The sequence below is a fragment of the Stegodyphus dumicola genome, chromosome 12, assembly GCF_044657685.1.
Source record: "Stegodyphus dumicola isolate Sdum_Otavi_A_Nest chromosome 12, ASM4465768v1".
NCBI lineage: Eukaryota > Metazoa > Arthropoda > Arachnida > Araneae > Eresidae > Stegodyphus > Stegodyphus dumicola.
The window spans coordinates 60,445,796-60,459,164 of NC_140779.1; the positions used below are offsets into that span (position 1 = coordinate 60,445,796).

General features: G+C 32.8%; 1 protein-coding gene across 1 annotated transcript in view; it reads right to left on the minus strand.

The window, feature by feature from the left end:
- Positions 1 to 1,817: 1,817 nt before the first annotated feature.
- The window catches only part of LOC118203138 (orexin receptor type 2-like), a 363,620-nt gene continuing 352,068 nt past the window's right edge, over positions 1,818 to 13,369 (minus strand). The window contains exon 5 of the mRNA XM_035375394.2: positions 1,818 to 13,082. Within this exon, the coding sequence (XP_035231285.1) occupies positions 12,982 to 13,082 (101 nt within the window). The 3' untranslated portion in view covers positions 1,818 to 12,981. The remainder of the gene's footprint in view (positions 13,083 to 13,369) is intronic.

Consider the following 13,369-nt stretch of genomic DNA (forward strand, 5'->3'; position numbering starts at 1 on the left):
GTTATTTTATGCTTTGTATCTTTACTGTCACTTCTTTCTACCGTTTTCCAAATGCCCAATTGCCAATCAGTTCGTGGGGATTTATAGTGAGGTTTTTAGATTATAAGACAAAGCGTGTTCTGCGTGTCGAGGTCACGTTACTAAGTTGCTAGAACTGATAAGATTTGTAGTTTTCGACCTTCCATTTATGTGTAAACAATATTTTGTTTTTTTCCCATTGGCTTATTTTGCTTTAGTGATCATTTCCTTTTGTTAACTGTTTTGTTTTAGTGTATATATCAATAAAATTTAGAAAATAGTGTTTAGAATTATTTTGAAGAAAACATCGTTTACAATTCTTTTCTCATCTATTAAAATTCTGCTTCACATTTCATTTTTAAAGTTGATTTTCATGATGTTGTTATTGTACATCAGCATTAGGTTTTCCTCCAAGGACTAATTTTATGCTTAGGAAGTCATTTATTTTATTTATTCCATCATTCTTCTTGTTGTAAATTTTATTTATAGAATTTTAGGACGAAAACAAATTTGTTGAAAGAACTGCTAACTTTGAAATTTCTAAATGATATTCTTTTGCCATTTTAATGTGTATTTTTCACTAAATTGTGATGAAAATTAATTTAGAAAGAAATGATTTCAGAAAGAGTGACTGGTTTTTAAAATAAAATAAAAAATTCATTTCTTTTTACACTTATATCAAGGTCAGAGATATGAATTGTTATCACTACGTTTGGCTTTGAGTTTTCTAATGACAAGGATGCACAATAAACAATTAACTAAGAAAAGATCATTTTAGTATATGGCATAATAACACATTCTTTGCTGCTCTACAGAGTAGTTTTTCACGTGATTTTATTTACTTGGTTTTGTTGTTTATTTGCTTATTAATCAGTCAGATCTAGAAAATATTTTCAATCTGATTGATTAACAAGTCTTCTATAGAGCAATATACTAGGAAATTTTGAATTTGTACATATTCATAATGATAGTTCAATACTGCATGGAGCTCGCTTTTCAAATTTAACTGTATATGTTTTAAGAATTAGTGTTGGATTTTTCCTCTATATCCTTTCTTAATGATCAAACTAATCATTAGTATATATAGGGAATGAGCATCATAAGGTAAATTGACTAATTCTCTTCCAAACCATGACTTTCCGAATTTTTAATCTGATTTATTAATTTCAATAATCTGATTTATTAATTAATTTTGCAATAAATTAGAAAATTGAATTCTTAAAGCAGAAATTATGATACAATAAAAAATTAATAACTGTCACAGAACCGTTAACTAAAACGTACATTTCTTATTTCAAAATATTATTACGAACTGAAATATTTGTAAATAATTTTGAAAAAGTAATTCACATTTATTCCATTGTTTTAAAATCCCACCAGTGGCCGAGCCGTAAAATCGCTGAACACTGGTAGTTCAGTCCCAGGTTCGAATCCCGCGAACGTGCTGGCTGCATGGGCGTTTTCGTTGTTTTCCCCATGTGTAACGTGCACACGAGCCAGTTTCCCTTAGAAAATCCTCCACGAAGGCATCCCTCAGGCAGATAGCCCTAGTGTGCTTTGCCGTATTCTAGAAAAACCTAACCAAACCATTGTTTTAAAACCACAAATAAATGGCAATGCACATATTATGTAAAAGAAATTTAAGCTGGATAATTATGTATCCTTTTTAAACTTGAACTGTATTTGAGATTATATCCCAACACTGGTCTTCTGGCGAAAAATAAATATTTAGAACAGAACTGGTGCGCAGTTTTATTGCGCAATGTTTTAGAAAAGAATAACAAACACACAACTTAGTTCCATATATATTTTATTTTTAGCGATATATGTACATATGAAAAGTAATATCTGAGAGAATTCCATGCATTGTATAACATAAGAAGTACTGTACAGTCCATGCGTTCACTTGAATACATATTTGTGCATTTTCGTGTAAATTAACGAACATCAAAAGGCCAAAAATTGCCTTCATACAGGAAATTCAAACAAAATTAAGATGCGTGTTAGACTGCAATTGAATTGTATTGAAATGGATGGTTATATACTGGACGCTGCAATGCGATTTCATGCTGAAAATTCTAAGTAATATGATTTATTCTTAATAAACATATTTCCCATCTAATGTAGCAGATGATAAAATTTTATTCCAATGAATCTCTGTCATAGTTAAATTTTACCATAAAAATGCAATCGATAAACACGGCGCCGAAATAATTTGGAAATGTAATAAATTTAAGCGGCTTGAAATATATTTTTTCTGTTTTAAAAGAGATGGGTTATTCTTCATTTATTTTACAAGTGGATATTTGCTTATCACATACTTTTAATTTATGTACAAATTAACTGATATTTTTATTTTAGTATTTAAAAAAAATTCTGCTTTTATTTTACTATTTTCCAAACTTCCTGATCGATAATATGCTCAGAGTTGGTTAGACTGACCCCCCCCCCCACTGACCAAGCACTTGCTGATTCTGGCAGCTGATAAAATGAGCAGAGCTATATAATGCTGCAGTGAGTTGTAAGATTTAGAGTAATTAACATATTATCTTATTACTTGAACCACATTATCACTTCTACGTTTCTCTAGCTAACATCAGGATGGAAATGAGATACGAGTATCTAAGTTGAAATGTTAGAGACAGTTAGAGAAGGAAAGCTTTGGCAGTGACGCTGACTGTTTTGCTATTCCGTCTCCCAGCTCTGGTTATTAATCCAGCGTTAGGTTTTCGTCAACCACCCGCGGAATTAATTTAGAGTTGAGCCAATGCTTGTTGAGGCCGTATATTTCTAAATTTTTGCTTGGATTTTTAATCCAAATTTTATGTTGGCTGAATCCCGCAAGCTGCGGAGATAGTTTTTGTAAGCATGCATTTGTTACATTCAAGTTTTAAATAAATAGGTTTGTTTAAGCTTTTTTCTGCGCCCATAATTGCTTTAATGTACATAACATGACAATCTCAGTAAGAACCAAGTAGCTAATTAAATGAGAAGTACCTTACAAGTTAATTACGGACTCTCCATTTCATTACGAACAATGAACAGAAGTGTTATCTGAGAAAATAAGTACTTTGGTGAAGTGCATCCTGTATGATAATCACAAAAACCTTTCGAGATAAATGCGACTATTAGCATGTAATAGTTAATTATTAGCCCAATAATTTATAATTATTATACTTACCATGAGCAGCTGCGTTTGCTGATGAGATGTGCTTATTACATTGAAGCAAATTCTCTCGGAAATCACGCGTAGTGATATCGGAAAGGAAAGTAAAACGCTAAATGAGAAATAACGGATGTTTTAATATCTAAAGATTTATCAGCATATATTAATAGACTTATTTGTTTCTGTATACAGAGGTTGAAAATTATCATCATCTGCAACTAAACAAATTATATTTAGTTTAAAATTTCAAAACGAATTAAAACTTAAATTTTTGTGCTTATAAATATTTCACAATTTAAAGCTCATAAGGATGAGATTAGAAAATTTTCAGACTCCATCATAAAGCTTAGCTGATGTTTTAGTGCAAACTGATCAGATTAAGAAATTTTGTGATATCACAAAAATATAAGTTAAAATTATAAGGTATTTAAATTCGGAATAAAATGTAAAACTTTAATTTCAAAATTTTCGTATTTTTAAGTACAAAATTGAGGCTTTACAAGAAAAATCTGTGATTTATTAAATTTGGTAAAATTTGGTGGGTAGAGTAGACTTTAAGGTACCCCTTGTATTATGGCGAAATTGTTTGATTTATCGCCAAGTTGTTTCATTTATGGTAGCCTGAGTAGTTGAATGTTATGTAAACCCTATTGTGACGTAATCGGGTGCATGATTCTGGGAAATTTTGAATCATGGGATGATTTGTAAGCGTTTTTGTGGTGTGTGTTGGCTTGATTCTTTAGACGGTAGAATGGCCGAATGTAGTAAGATTAATTTAAAGTTTCTGTATGATTTGGAGCGAAAGGGAAAAAGAGCTTTAACTGACTGGTGTGTAAATGATGGTTTACTTAGTAGCCATTATGTGTCCTGTATGTAGGAAGGATATGCGTTTAGTCGAGCGTAAAAACCGTTTAGATGGATTTGAATGGGTTTGTAGGAAGATAGGTTCAGATGGTCACTATGCGAAGCGTTCGATCAGAAAGAGTACCTGGTTTGAAAAAAGTCATTTGAGTATGATTGATATTTTGATTTTTACGTGGCTCTGGGTGTAAGAAGCGAACTCGAAAATCATGGTAAGTGAATATTTGCTTTTGTTAGTGCTTAAATGTATAACATGTTTTTCATGTTATTTTATTGTTTGGTTTAAAATGTATTTTATTGAGATTATGCATTTTTTGTTTGCCTATATTGTAGAATTTGGTGCTCCTTTGACTTTTTAAGTGAAAATATATCCATGTGTACATGGACAAAGTAAAGGGAGTACGCAATGCAAGTTTGTACAATTCTGGGATTTTTTTTAAGTGAAAATAGTTCGACGTATACGTGGATAAAGTTAAAAGAGTGCACAATGGAATTTTTGGGATTTTTTTTTAAGTGAAAATAGGTCGACGTGTACATGGATAAAGTTGAAAGAGTGCGCAATGCCATTTTTGTGCAATTCGAGGATTTTTTTTTAAAGTGAAAATAGGTCGACGTGTACATGGATAAAGTCAAAGGAGTGCGCAATGCCATTTTTGTGCAATTCGGGGATTTTTTTTGTTTAAGTGAGAATAAGTCGATGTGCACATGGATACCGAGTTTGTGCAATTGTTTGTCTTGTTATTTCGGCTTTGTGTAGCGGCGATTTTGGGCGCAAAAATCGCTGCTTCGCAAGCCAAAATAACGAGTCAAAGAACTGCACAAAATCGGTATCCATGTACCGCCAAAAATCGCCAAGTTTCGCCAAGGGGTACCCTAAACTATACGTTTACCTATCAGGTAAACAAAACTTGTCGACAAAATTTAGGATTGAATTTTGAAGCGGTGTAAATTTAAATAAAACTGTAAATAAAGATTAAAAATGTAAATAAAGATTGAGGAGCGGGTCAAGATTTAGCGGAATAAAGAAATTTCATCACAGTTTAACTTTCTATGCGCACTCTTTTTAATTCTCCAAGAGCGAAGAACTTCTTAGTGCCTTCTAAGAAGTCACTTATTACAATGGTTCTTAAGCCTTTGAGGCACGGTGTGCCCGGTCTGGGCGCACCTAAAAATTTCCTTCTGTAAGCACAGAAAAATTGAATGAAAAACGATTTATAGGTTACTATAGGTTACTCTGAAACTTTCTTTATTTATAGTAGATGGCAGCTAAAGACATATTTTAGCCATGTTAAATTTTTTAAAACAGTCATTTTTCATCGAAATCTTTGAGTTTTTTTAGGGTATAAAAGGCATTGTTTGAAAAGAAATTTCTATGTTATTTTTTTGGCTGTATGCTAATCTCCTTATTCTATATTAATTTTAAATTTTTACTTTGAAATCTTGTCTAAAATCGAACGGCGAACCCGAGACTCTAGGACGACTGAGAGACTGTATTCTTTGTTTCTCCTTATCATATTCGGTCAAGTTCATTGACAACAGAAAGGTGGGTCCACATCTGTGTTTCATTTTCTGTTTTTCTTTCATTTTGGGGGGGACTAGGGGACGTTTGGTTATTAACTAACAAATTATTGGGGTGATTTTCTTAAGGTCAAGGCTAATTTTATCAGTTAGCTGTTTGATTTTTCACTAGAGCAGTTCTCTTTTCTCTTTCGTTCAAAGTTTCGCTAGCGCTACGTTTAGCAGTTTTGAGTTCTAGAAGTTTATTTAATTTTATTTTATAGTTTATAATTTCTAATTGTAGATATAATAGTAGTTTATTTTTTCGGATTTTGAATTATTTTCCAAACGTATCGGAGAGGGCTGACCATTTCTGAAGCACTGAATGTGCTACACGAATTGCTTCAGATCGTGAATGTGATACGGATCCTGGTACATGTGCAAAGCATACAATATTGGGTTGTGCTTTTTTAAAGGTGGTGTCACTTTCTTCGAAAAGTAACACCATGAAAAAAATAGACCAAAGCGTAAATATGAAATTTAAATAATGTAAATATCATATACCCAAGTTACTTCTTTTTTCCATTCATACGCATGTAATCATCATATAACCAAAAAAGAGCTTTTTAGGGGGTGCAGAGTAGCAGGTCTTCCCGTAGCACACCCTAGGTAATGCTAAATCTGCTACGGTATTTAGGATCTAGTGTTTTTTAATCGTAGGCAAAACCTCTTACTCTTTTACGCGCTTCCTAGCAATGCTTGTTTCAGCACTTTTTTCGAAGCTCTATTCAATCAGTGTGCCCGCTTCGGGCACACCCACAGAATTAAAACGATTAGTACTGTCTTCACAAATATTTACTTGTGTGCTCCACTAGGCCTAATTAGACTGCCTACCTTTTATTTTAAATCGAAATTCGAACTTTAAAAGGTAGCGTGCCGGAAAGGGTTAATTTCCTCATTACACTATCCTCAGCTTTTCGTATGATCTCAGAATGGGGCGAATTAAGATGAGATTTACCTTGTAGAGACATTGGGTATTTTTAGAAGAAGGAGAGATGAGAAATGAGCAACGCCTTCTCCGGGAATCGAACTGCGGACCTCTGGAATGTGCGCCCTGCGTGCAGACCACCATCACGAAGGCGCGCTAAGAAGGCGGGAGAAATACCTTATATACTCCCCCTTTTAAAGACCGACTGGGGTTTTATGGGACGCAGTTGCCAAATCCTGGGTGTGGAGAATCATCTTTCACCACCCTTTTAGTTCGGGCGCCACTGTAGGGGCATTAGGTATTTTTGAAAGCAGGAGAGATGAAAAATGAGCAACGCCTTCGTCGGGAATTGAACCGCGGACCTCTGAAATACGCGCCCAGCGTGCAGACCACCACACCACGAAGGCACGCTAAGAAGGCGGGAGAAATACCTTATAACCTTAAGTTTATAAAAGTACCCATCAAGTACTGGATTTGGCGAGTAAAAGAAATGAAAAGCTATATTTTTCTTGCAATAATCTGCTTAATGACAGGTGACTTAGGAAAGAAAATTTTATAAATTTTTACTTTTCGATTTTTGAATCCTTATCAGCAGATATTGACTGCTTAAAATCAAATAAAATTTCTATTTATATTACATTCTGCAAGCAGAAGATATTTGACATAAGAAATATTGAGCTACGTCATTGTCACGAATAACGGTCTGCATGAAATTAGTAGCGAAAGTAAGTCAGTGTCATAACGTTTTGCTTAAAATGTTCGAAAAAGGCAATTTTTAAGATTTCTGTTTTCGAACTTAGCGGATATGAAACAATAAAAAGAACTGTAAAATCAACTATTTTATTGTTGGCTAGAACAGGAACAGGGAGCATTTGTACGAGTAAACTGGCTTCCCGTAAGAGTAAACATTTAATCCTCACGGACCACTTATAAACGTTTTCAAGTGTCACCTCACCTACTCAAGTTACTCATCCGACAGTTATATAGTATTAATAATTATTCAACTGATTCTGTTGTTTGCATTTTATAATTCTCATTACAGTGACCAAAGTAGTTTCATGTCAGATTTGTTTACTTGTAATACTTCGAAGAAATTTAACGTTATTACTTAACTTTACTTGCTACTGCAAATAAAAGCAAAGTTAAATCAGAAATTTGTTCAAATTTGTTACAGATTAATTGATTAAAAGTTAAATTAAGAATTTTGGTTTTAATTTAATCGAATTGATGCTTCTGTACATTATGCCTTTCAGGTCACGCCCTGAAACCACCAATTTTCGAAATTTTTCCCGCTCTTGTTTCCAAACTGTTTGAGTGAAAATCGATTGATTACTTATTTTTTACCTCTAAATAACGCAAAATTACTGCAGAACTATACATGTTTTAGGTCTTAGTATTTTAAATCGGATGCCTTTTAAAATTCATTTTCAGTGAGACAAAATAATTTCCTTTTATTTATATTAATAACTTAAAATTAAAAAAATTTTTTTATCTCACATCATTATTTCTATCATAAACAATAAAAATACAGCAATAATTAAACTGCATATATAAACAACCTGTGTATATTTATGGTATTTCCTTTGTGGTTTCAGGGCGCGACCACTGCCCCACTAGAGCATTGCGTTACAATGCTCACATTCCCCTAGAGGCTCGGTGGTCGCGCCCTGAAACCACTGCTCTTTATAGTAATGTTTGCTGCTTTGAAATAGAAGTGTTTATTTTCACCCGGATATAGATAAGGGGTTTTGAAATCGCAGAGTTATTGTATTACCAAACAATACATGCACCTGCCCCCATAAAATATTTTTCGTTCGATTTTTCTCTGCTTTCAACATGCTTGCTCTCTATGCTAGTACTGTGATTTTCTAAATTATTTTGTGTGGTTCCAAAAAATTGCAAATATATTTTTGAATAATTAAAAATAGAAATCGCGCAAAAATTTAATTAAATTTAAAATATTTTGCCAATATTTTATTTTCTACTGTTGAGATTCAAAATGCCTTGCAAAGGGTTAGAAATAGCTGATGCATTAGCATTACTTGAAGAATTACCTTCAAATCCAGAATCAGTGGTCTCTGAGGATGTAAGTGAAGGAGAAGGAAATACTCCTTTACCCCCTTCCCTCCTGCTTATGGAAATATAGAAGATGAAAGTGATGATCAGTCAGAAAATGATGATATAAATTTACCAGGTCCTTCCAGAATTGCAGATGTAACATGGAATAAAATGCAGAATGTAGTGAAATCCATTCCCGGATTTTCTGAGGATTATGGCCCAAATGACGAAATTACCTCTATGGAAGATGCAAAACCCATGGATATATTTATGGCTTTTATCCATCTATTTATCCCAATTTCCTTATTATGTACGTCCTTATGTTTTCACTGCTGCAGAAAAATTCCATAAATTATAATTTTTTTTTCTGATAATATACTTTGTAAAATAAAGTAAAAAATTTATATTTGATGCAATTTTTAAATGCAGTTTTTTTTTTTATTCGCAAATTTCGTAATTCATTGGAAATGCGTACGGAAAAAGGTAAGTTGTTTTTTCCTATTAACTCAGTAAGTTTTAAAGTTCTAGACGCGTGCTGGTTTCACAGCGAAACCACCACCCACAGATTAATGGGCGAGAGTAGATTTTTTTTTAATTCGTATATTATTTGTCTCTAGGATCATAATATTCGATTTCTAGTGTTTTTAGTTAAAAAAAATTAAGCGTCAAAGGGTTATAGGAGCAGCGTTTTTTAAGTTACTTGCCTTGTTACTTTGTTAGAGAATGATAAAATAAAGTAAAATAAGTAGGGATAAAGCACGTTTATTTGGCGTCAGTTTTTATTATTATGTATTATTCTAGTTTTCTTTAATTCGTACTTGACTTTATTAACTGTTCTTTTGCCTAACAACTTTTATCACTTAAAAAACAAGTTTCAGTTTCTTTCTTTTCATATTAAATTCTACTTGTAACAGAACTATTTGGAAATAACCGAACTATTTTATCGGACGCCATCTAGTGGCAACGAGAACAACTTACAGCAGTCGACTTCCAGCTGCGATGGGGTTATGCTGTGCACTATTACTACGTCTCCGTGACTCGAACGTTAATTCAATTAGGTGTTCCGTTTCAGTGTTATCTGCTGTTTTAGCATAAATTTTCGTGCTCTGTTAATAAACAATTTTAGTACTTACAGAAGGACGGTTACAAACTGAAATTAAATCTCCTTACTCATTTGAGTCAAATACGCGGATCTTTTATGATTTATTGGTCCAAATCTGCATGTTGCTATTTCAAAAAACAGAGTTGCAATGGTCACAACTAAAAAAATATTAGCAAACAAATTTTTTACCCTTGGTACTGTTTTTGATATCTGCCATGGTTGTTTTAGACATTGTGAAGTTTTTGAGTGCAAGCCGTAATACTAACTATTACTAGTAAATGAAGTGGACTTTCAAAAAATGAATTTAGTAAATGACGTCTGAAATTTCATATATTTATAAATACTTTTAAAAATAATGATCATTCGTAGTAACGTGATGATTAAATAGTAAACTATTTTTATGTGATAATTAATATTCAGCGATTAAAACAGTCAAGTGCATATTTGCGTTTCTCCTTTCGTTTTACATATGTACATATGTGATAATATTTTATAAAATATAGGGGTTACTCAATTATTAAGTTATAAAGAATACTTAGAGAAGGATAAATAATTTTGAAATTAAAAGCAATTTTGAGGAAAATACTGTAATAAAAGAATCACACTGTCAGTTTCTAAAATTGCAACACCGGGAAGGACATTTTGACCCACAACTTGTGTGGATAATAGGAGAATATGTAAATGATTAACATGCAGAAGATATGCAAGTTGTATTTGAATAACAACAGACAAAAACAGCTTAAGAATGGGAAACATTGAGACGTTGTTAAACACTTGAATTGTATTTTCTCAAGGTTTCGTGCACAGTCGATGTAAGTTATGCTTTTAGAAGAATGTAACAGCCGTACTAGAAAGTTTGAAACCGATCGGAGGAGAATTGCAGCATATTACGACAGCGGATTATGCTTTAGAGAAATTGGTGTTCATATTGGACGGAGAGCGGCTACTGTTCTGCGAATATAGAATCGGTGGGTCGGAAAGATGATTTCACAAACATAATTTCATGATTGCATCATAACACTGAAAGAGAAGAGAAGACATCTTGGACTACTGAGCTTCCATATCGCAAATCTTAATTCAAAATTTGCTGCATGGAAATCAAAGTTCCGCGAGATACCTTGTAAAAATTCTACGTTGCTGTAGATTGTGTGGCATCTTCTGTAGCATAGACGACTATTCGCAAGACGTCCTTGGACTTTACATAGAAGCGCCTTTTGTTGCAAAAAAACCTTAAATGTCAAGGATCGAGAAAGAAATTGCATGCCATTATTTGTTTCTGACGAATCCCGCTTCTCAATGCAGCAACGTGATGATCACATCCGTGGCTGGTAGCATTAGAACAGGATGATTGAGTCCTGCATTATACTTTGTCATACTGCTCGGTATCTGGCAACCACAAATTGACTTCATCCGCCGCCTGAGGCTAATACATGATTAATTTTGATACACTGAACAGCCAGCCTTACTATCTGAGGTGAGAGAGTCTGCAGTTTTTTCTCATCTTCAGGGTCTGGTGGAGCAGGTAATGCGGAACATAATGTGGCAAACAACTTCTATCGATTCCTAAATGACTATCACGTTCGATATCTTTTTTGGCTCCTACATTACTGGATCCCTATCGGCTGTTCACTAATTTCGCCCATTATTGTGCAACTTGTGTCACACTCTAGAATACCCTCAGTTACAACAGATGAACTATCAATTTGTCGAAATTCCGTATCTTAAATTGACATCTAACATGACTTCAGTTAATGCCGGGTCGTGTAACAGCACTTATTAACTCTTGTGTGGCTGGCTGCATATGGTACTGATTTTATTTTACCCGCCGCAAGTTAAATAGAGTTATAATTTTAATCTTTTGACTCTTGCATGAATTAAATACTTTAATAAATATGACTTTTATAGTTCTTGTCTTTCATAGTGTTGCACTTTTAATGTTCAACCCTGTATATTTAAACCATTTTCCGGTGTGAACGCAGATCTTCGGGGTACTTATATCTCCTCACTTGTTATGTATAGAAAAGAGCACCTTGATTTACTAAAACGGCAGAGAAAGCATTTACTTATAATCAATGTTTTAAGGGAGAGCTGATTTGTGCGTAAACATTGTACATATAGTTAATATAAATTATGTTCATATAATACTTCTTTTGCTAACTTTAGCAAAATTGATAATTCTTAAAATTAAAAAAGTGTGCAATTATGTTGTTAATGTTATATTTTAAACCATTCAAATTTTTTCATTTATTTTTTTCAGCCTTTTCCTGTAAAAAGATCTAACAATCTATTTTTGGCTTGATTAAAAAATATAAAATTTATACATTTTAATTTTCTCATTTTATTAATTTAGACGCAATAAAATAACACCTTTAATTAATTCATAAATAATTTGAGAAATATCTCAAAATACCACAATCAAAGGCTATTTATAGTCCATTGTTTCAAACGCGAAATCTATATAAAATCTAGGGACCTTTTAAAACTACTCGAGTGTTTTGTCGAAATTTAAAAAGGTAAGTTATAGATATGCAATCTTAAAACAGCGAAATATTGATATGCGATTAGTTAACACGAATATGCAAGAAAACATTAATATGTTAATTACAACAGTATCATGTAATAGAAAAGATATATACTGTCTTAAATCTGAAGATCTAATAATTGTTGATGCTACCATAAATCTGAAGATCAGATGATTATTGATGTTAACATAGATATCAAGATCAAGTGATTATTTACGCGTAATTAAATGCAGACTCAAAATGATTCTTACAGTTGAATCTGCTATATTTCTTGAAGGGTTATTAAATTAATATTTCTAAAGAAATGCGACTTGTTCTTTGTGCTTTGCAGATAACAAAGCTTCACTCTACTTTCAGAACTGTTGCACATTATTTTACATAAATGTCCTTTCTGATCCAAATTTCAGAATTTTTATCGAATGAGATCTGCTTATCGGACAGCTGTCCATAAACACTAACGTTTTACCTTACAAACTGGGTATCCATCATACTTGTTCCTATCTTGTCCTTTTACAATCGATGTACTTGTAAAGCACTTTACAATATATTTATTACTTGTAATGTTCTCTTATCTTTTATCTGCTAGTTGTCATCAGCTTACGGGAAACAGTTCATCACCTAGGAGCGTTGCTATCTTGCACAATCATCACGTTTCTGGGATAATCAAGAAAATCTTGCGATCTCATATATTTGACTATCTGCAATTGCATGCGTAATTTAATTTTCTGAGGGATATAACGGTCTTTTTGGACAGTTCAAATCATCTATCTTAAACTCCCTTGAGAGTTTGGGTCATTGTTGGTGTCTGGGTATCGACTTCTGTGGTGCACAGAAAGCAGAAGGACTTTCGGAACTCTCGTCGGAATTTACCTAAAAAAAATTCAAACAGAACATATTATTTGCATCTTTAAGAAACTTCACAATAAAAAATGATAATCAAACTAAGAGTGTTAAAGAATTCCCACATATATTTTAAATGCTTAGTTTTCTTGTAATGATTTTAAATTTCGATTGAAGAAAATATTAGTATCTCGAATATTCGAAATGGTTGTGATCAAGATGAAACCATATAACTGAATCGTTAGGTTAATCAAGTTTCATAAAAATGAATGTTTCAGATACAGAGATTTTTATCGAAGATCATAGTCTTTATTTAT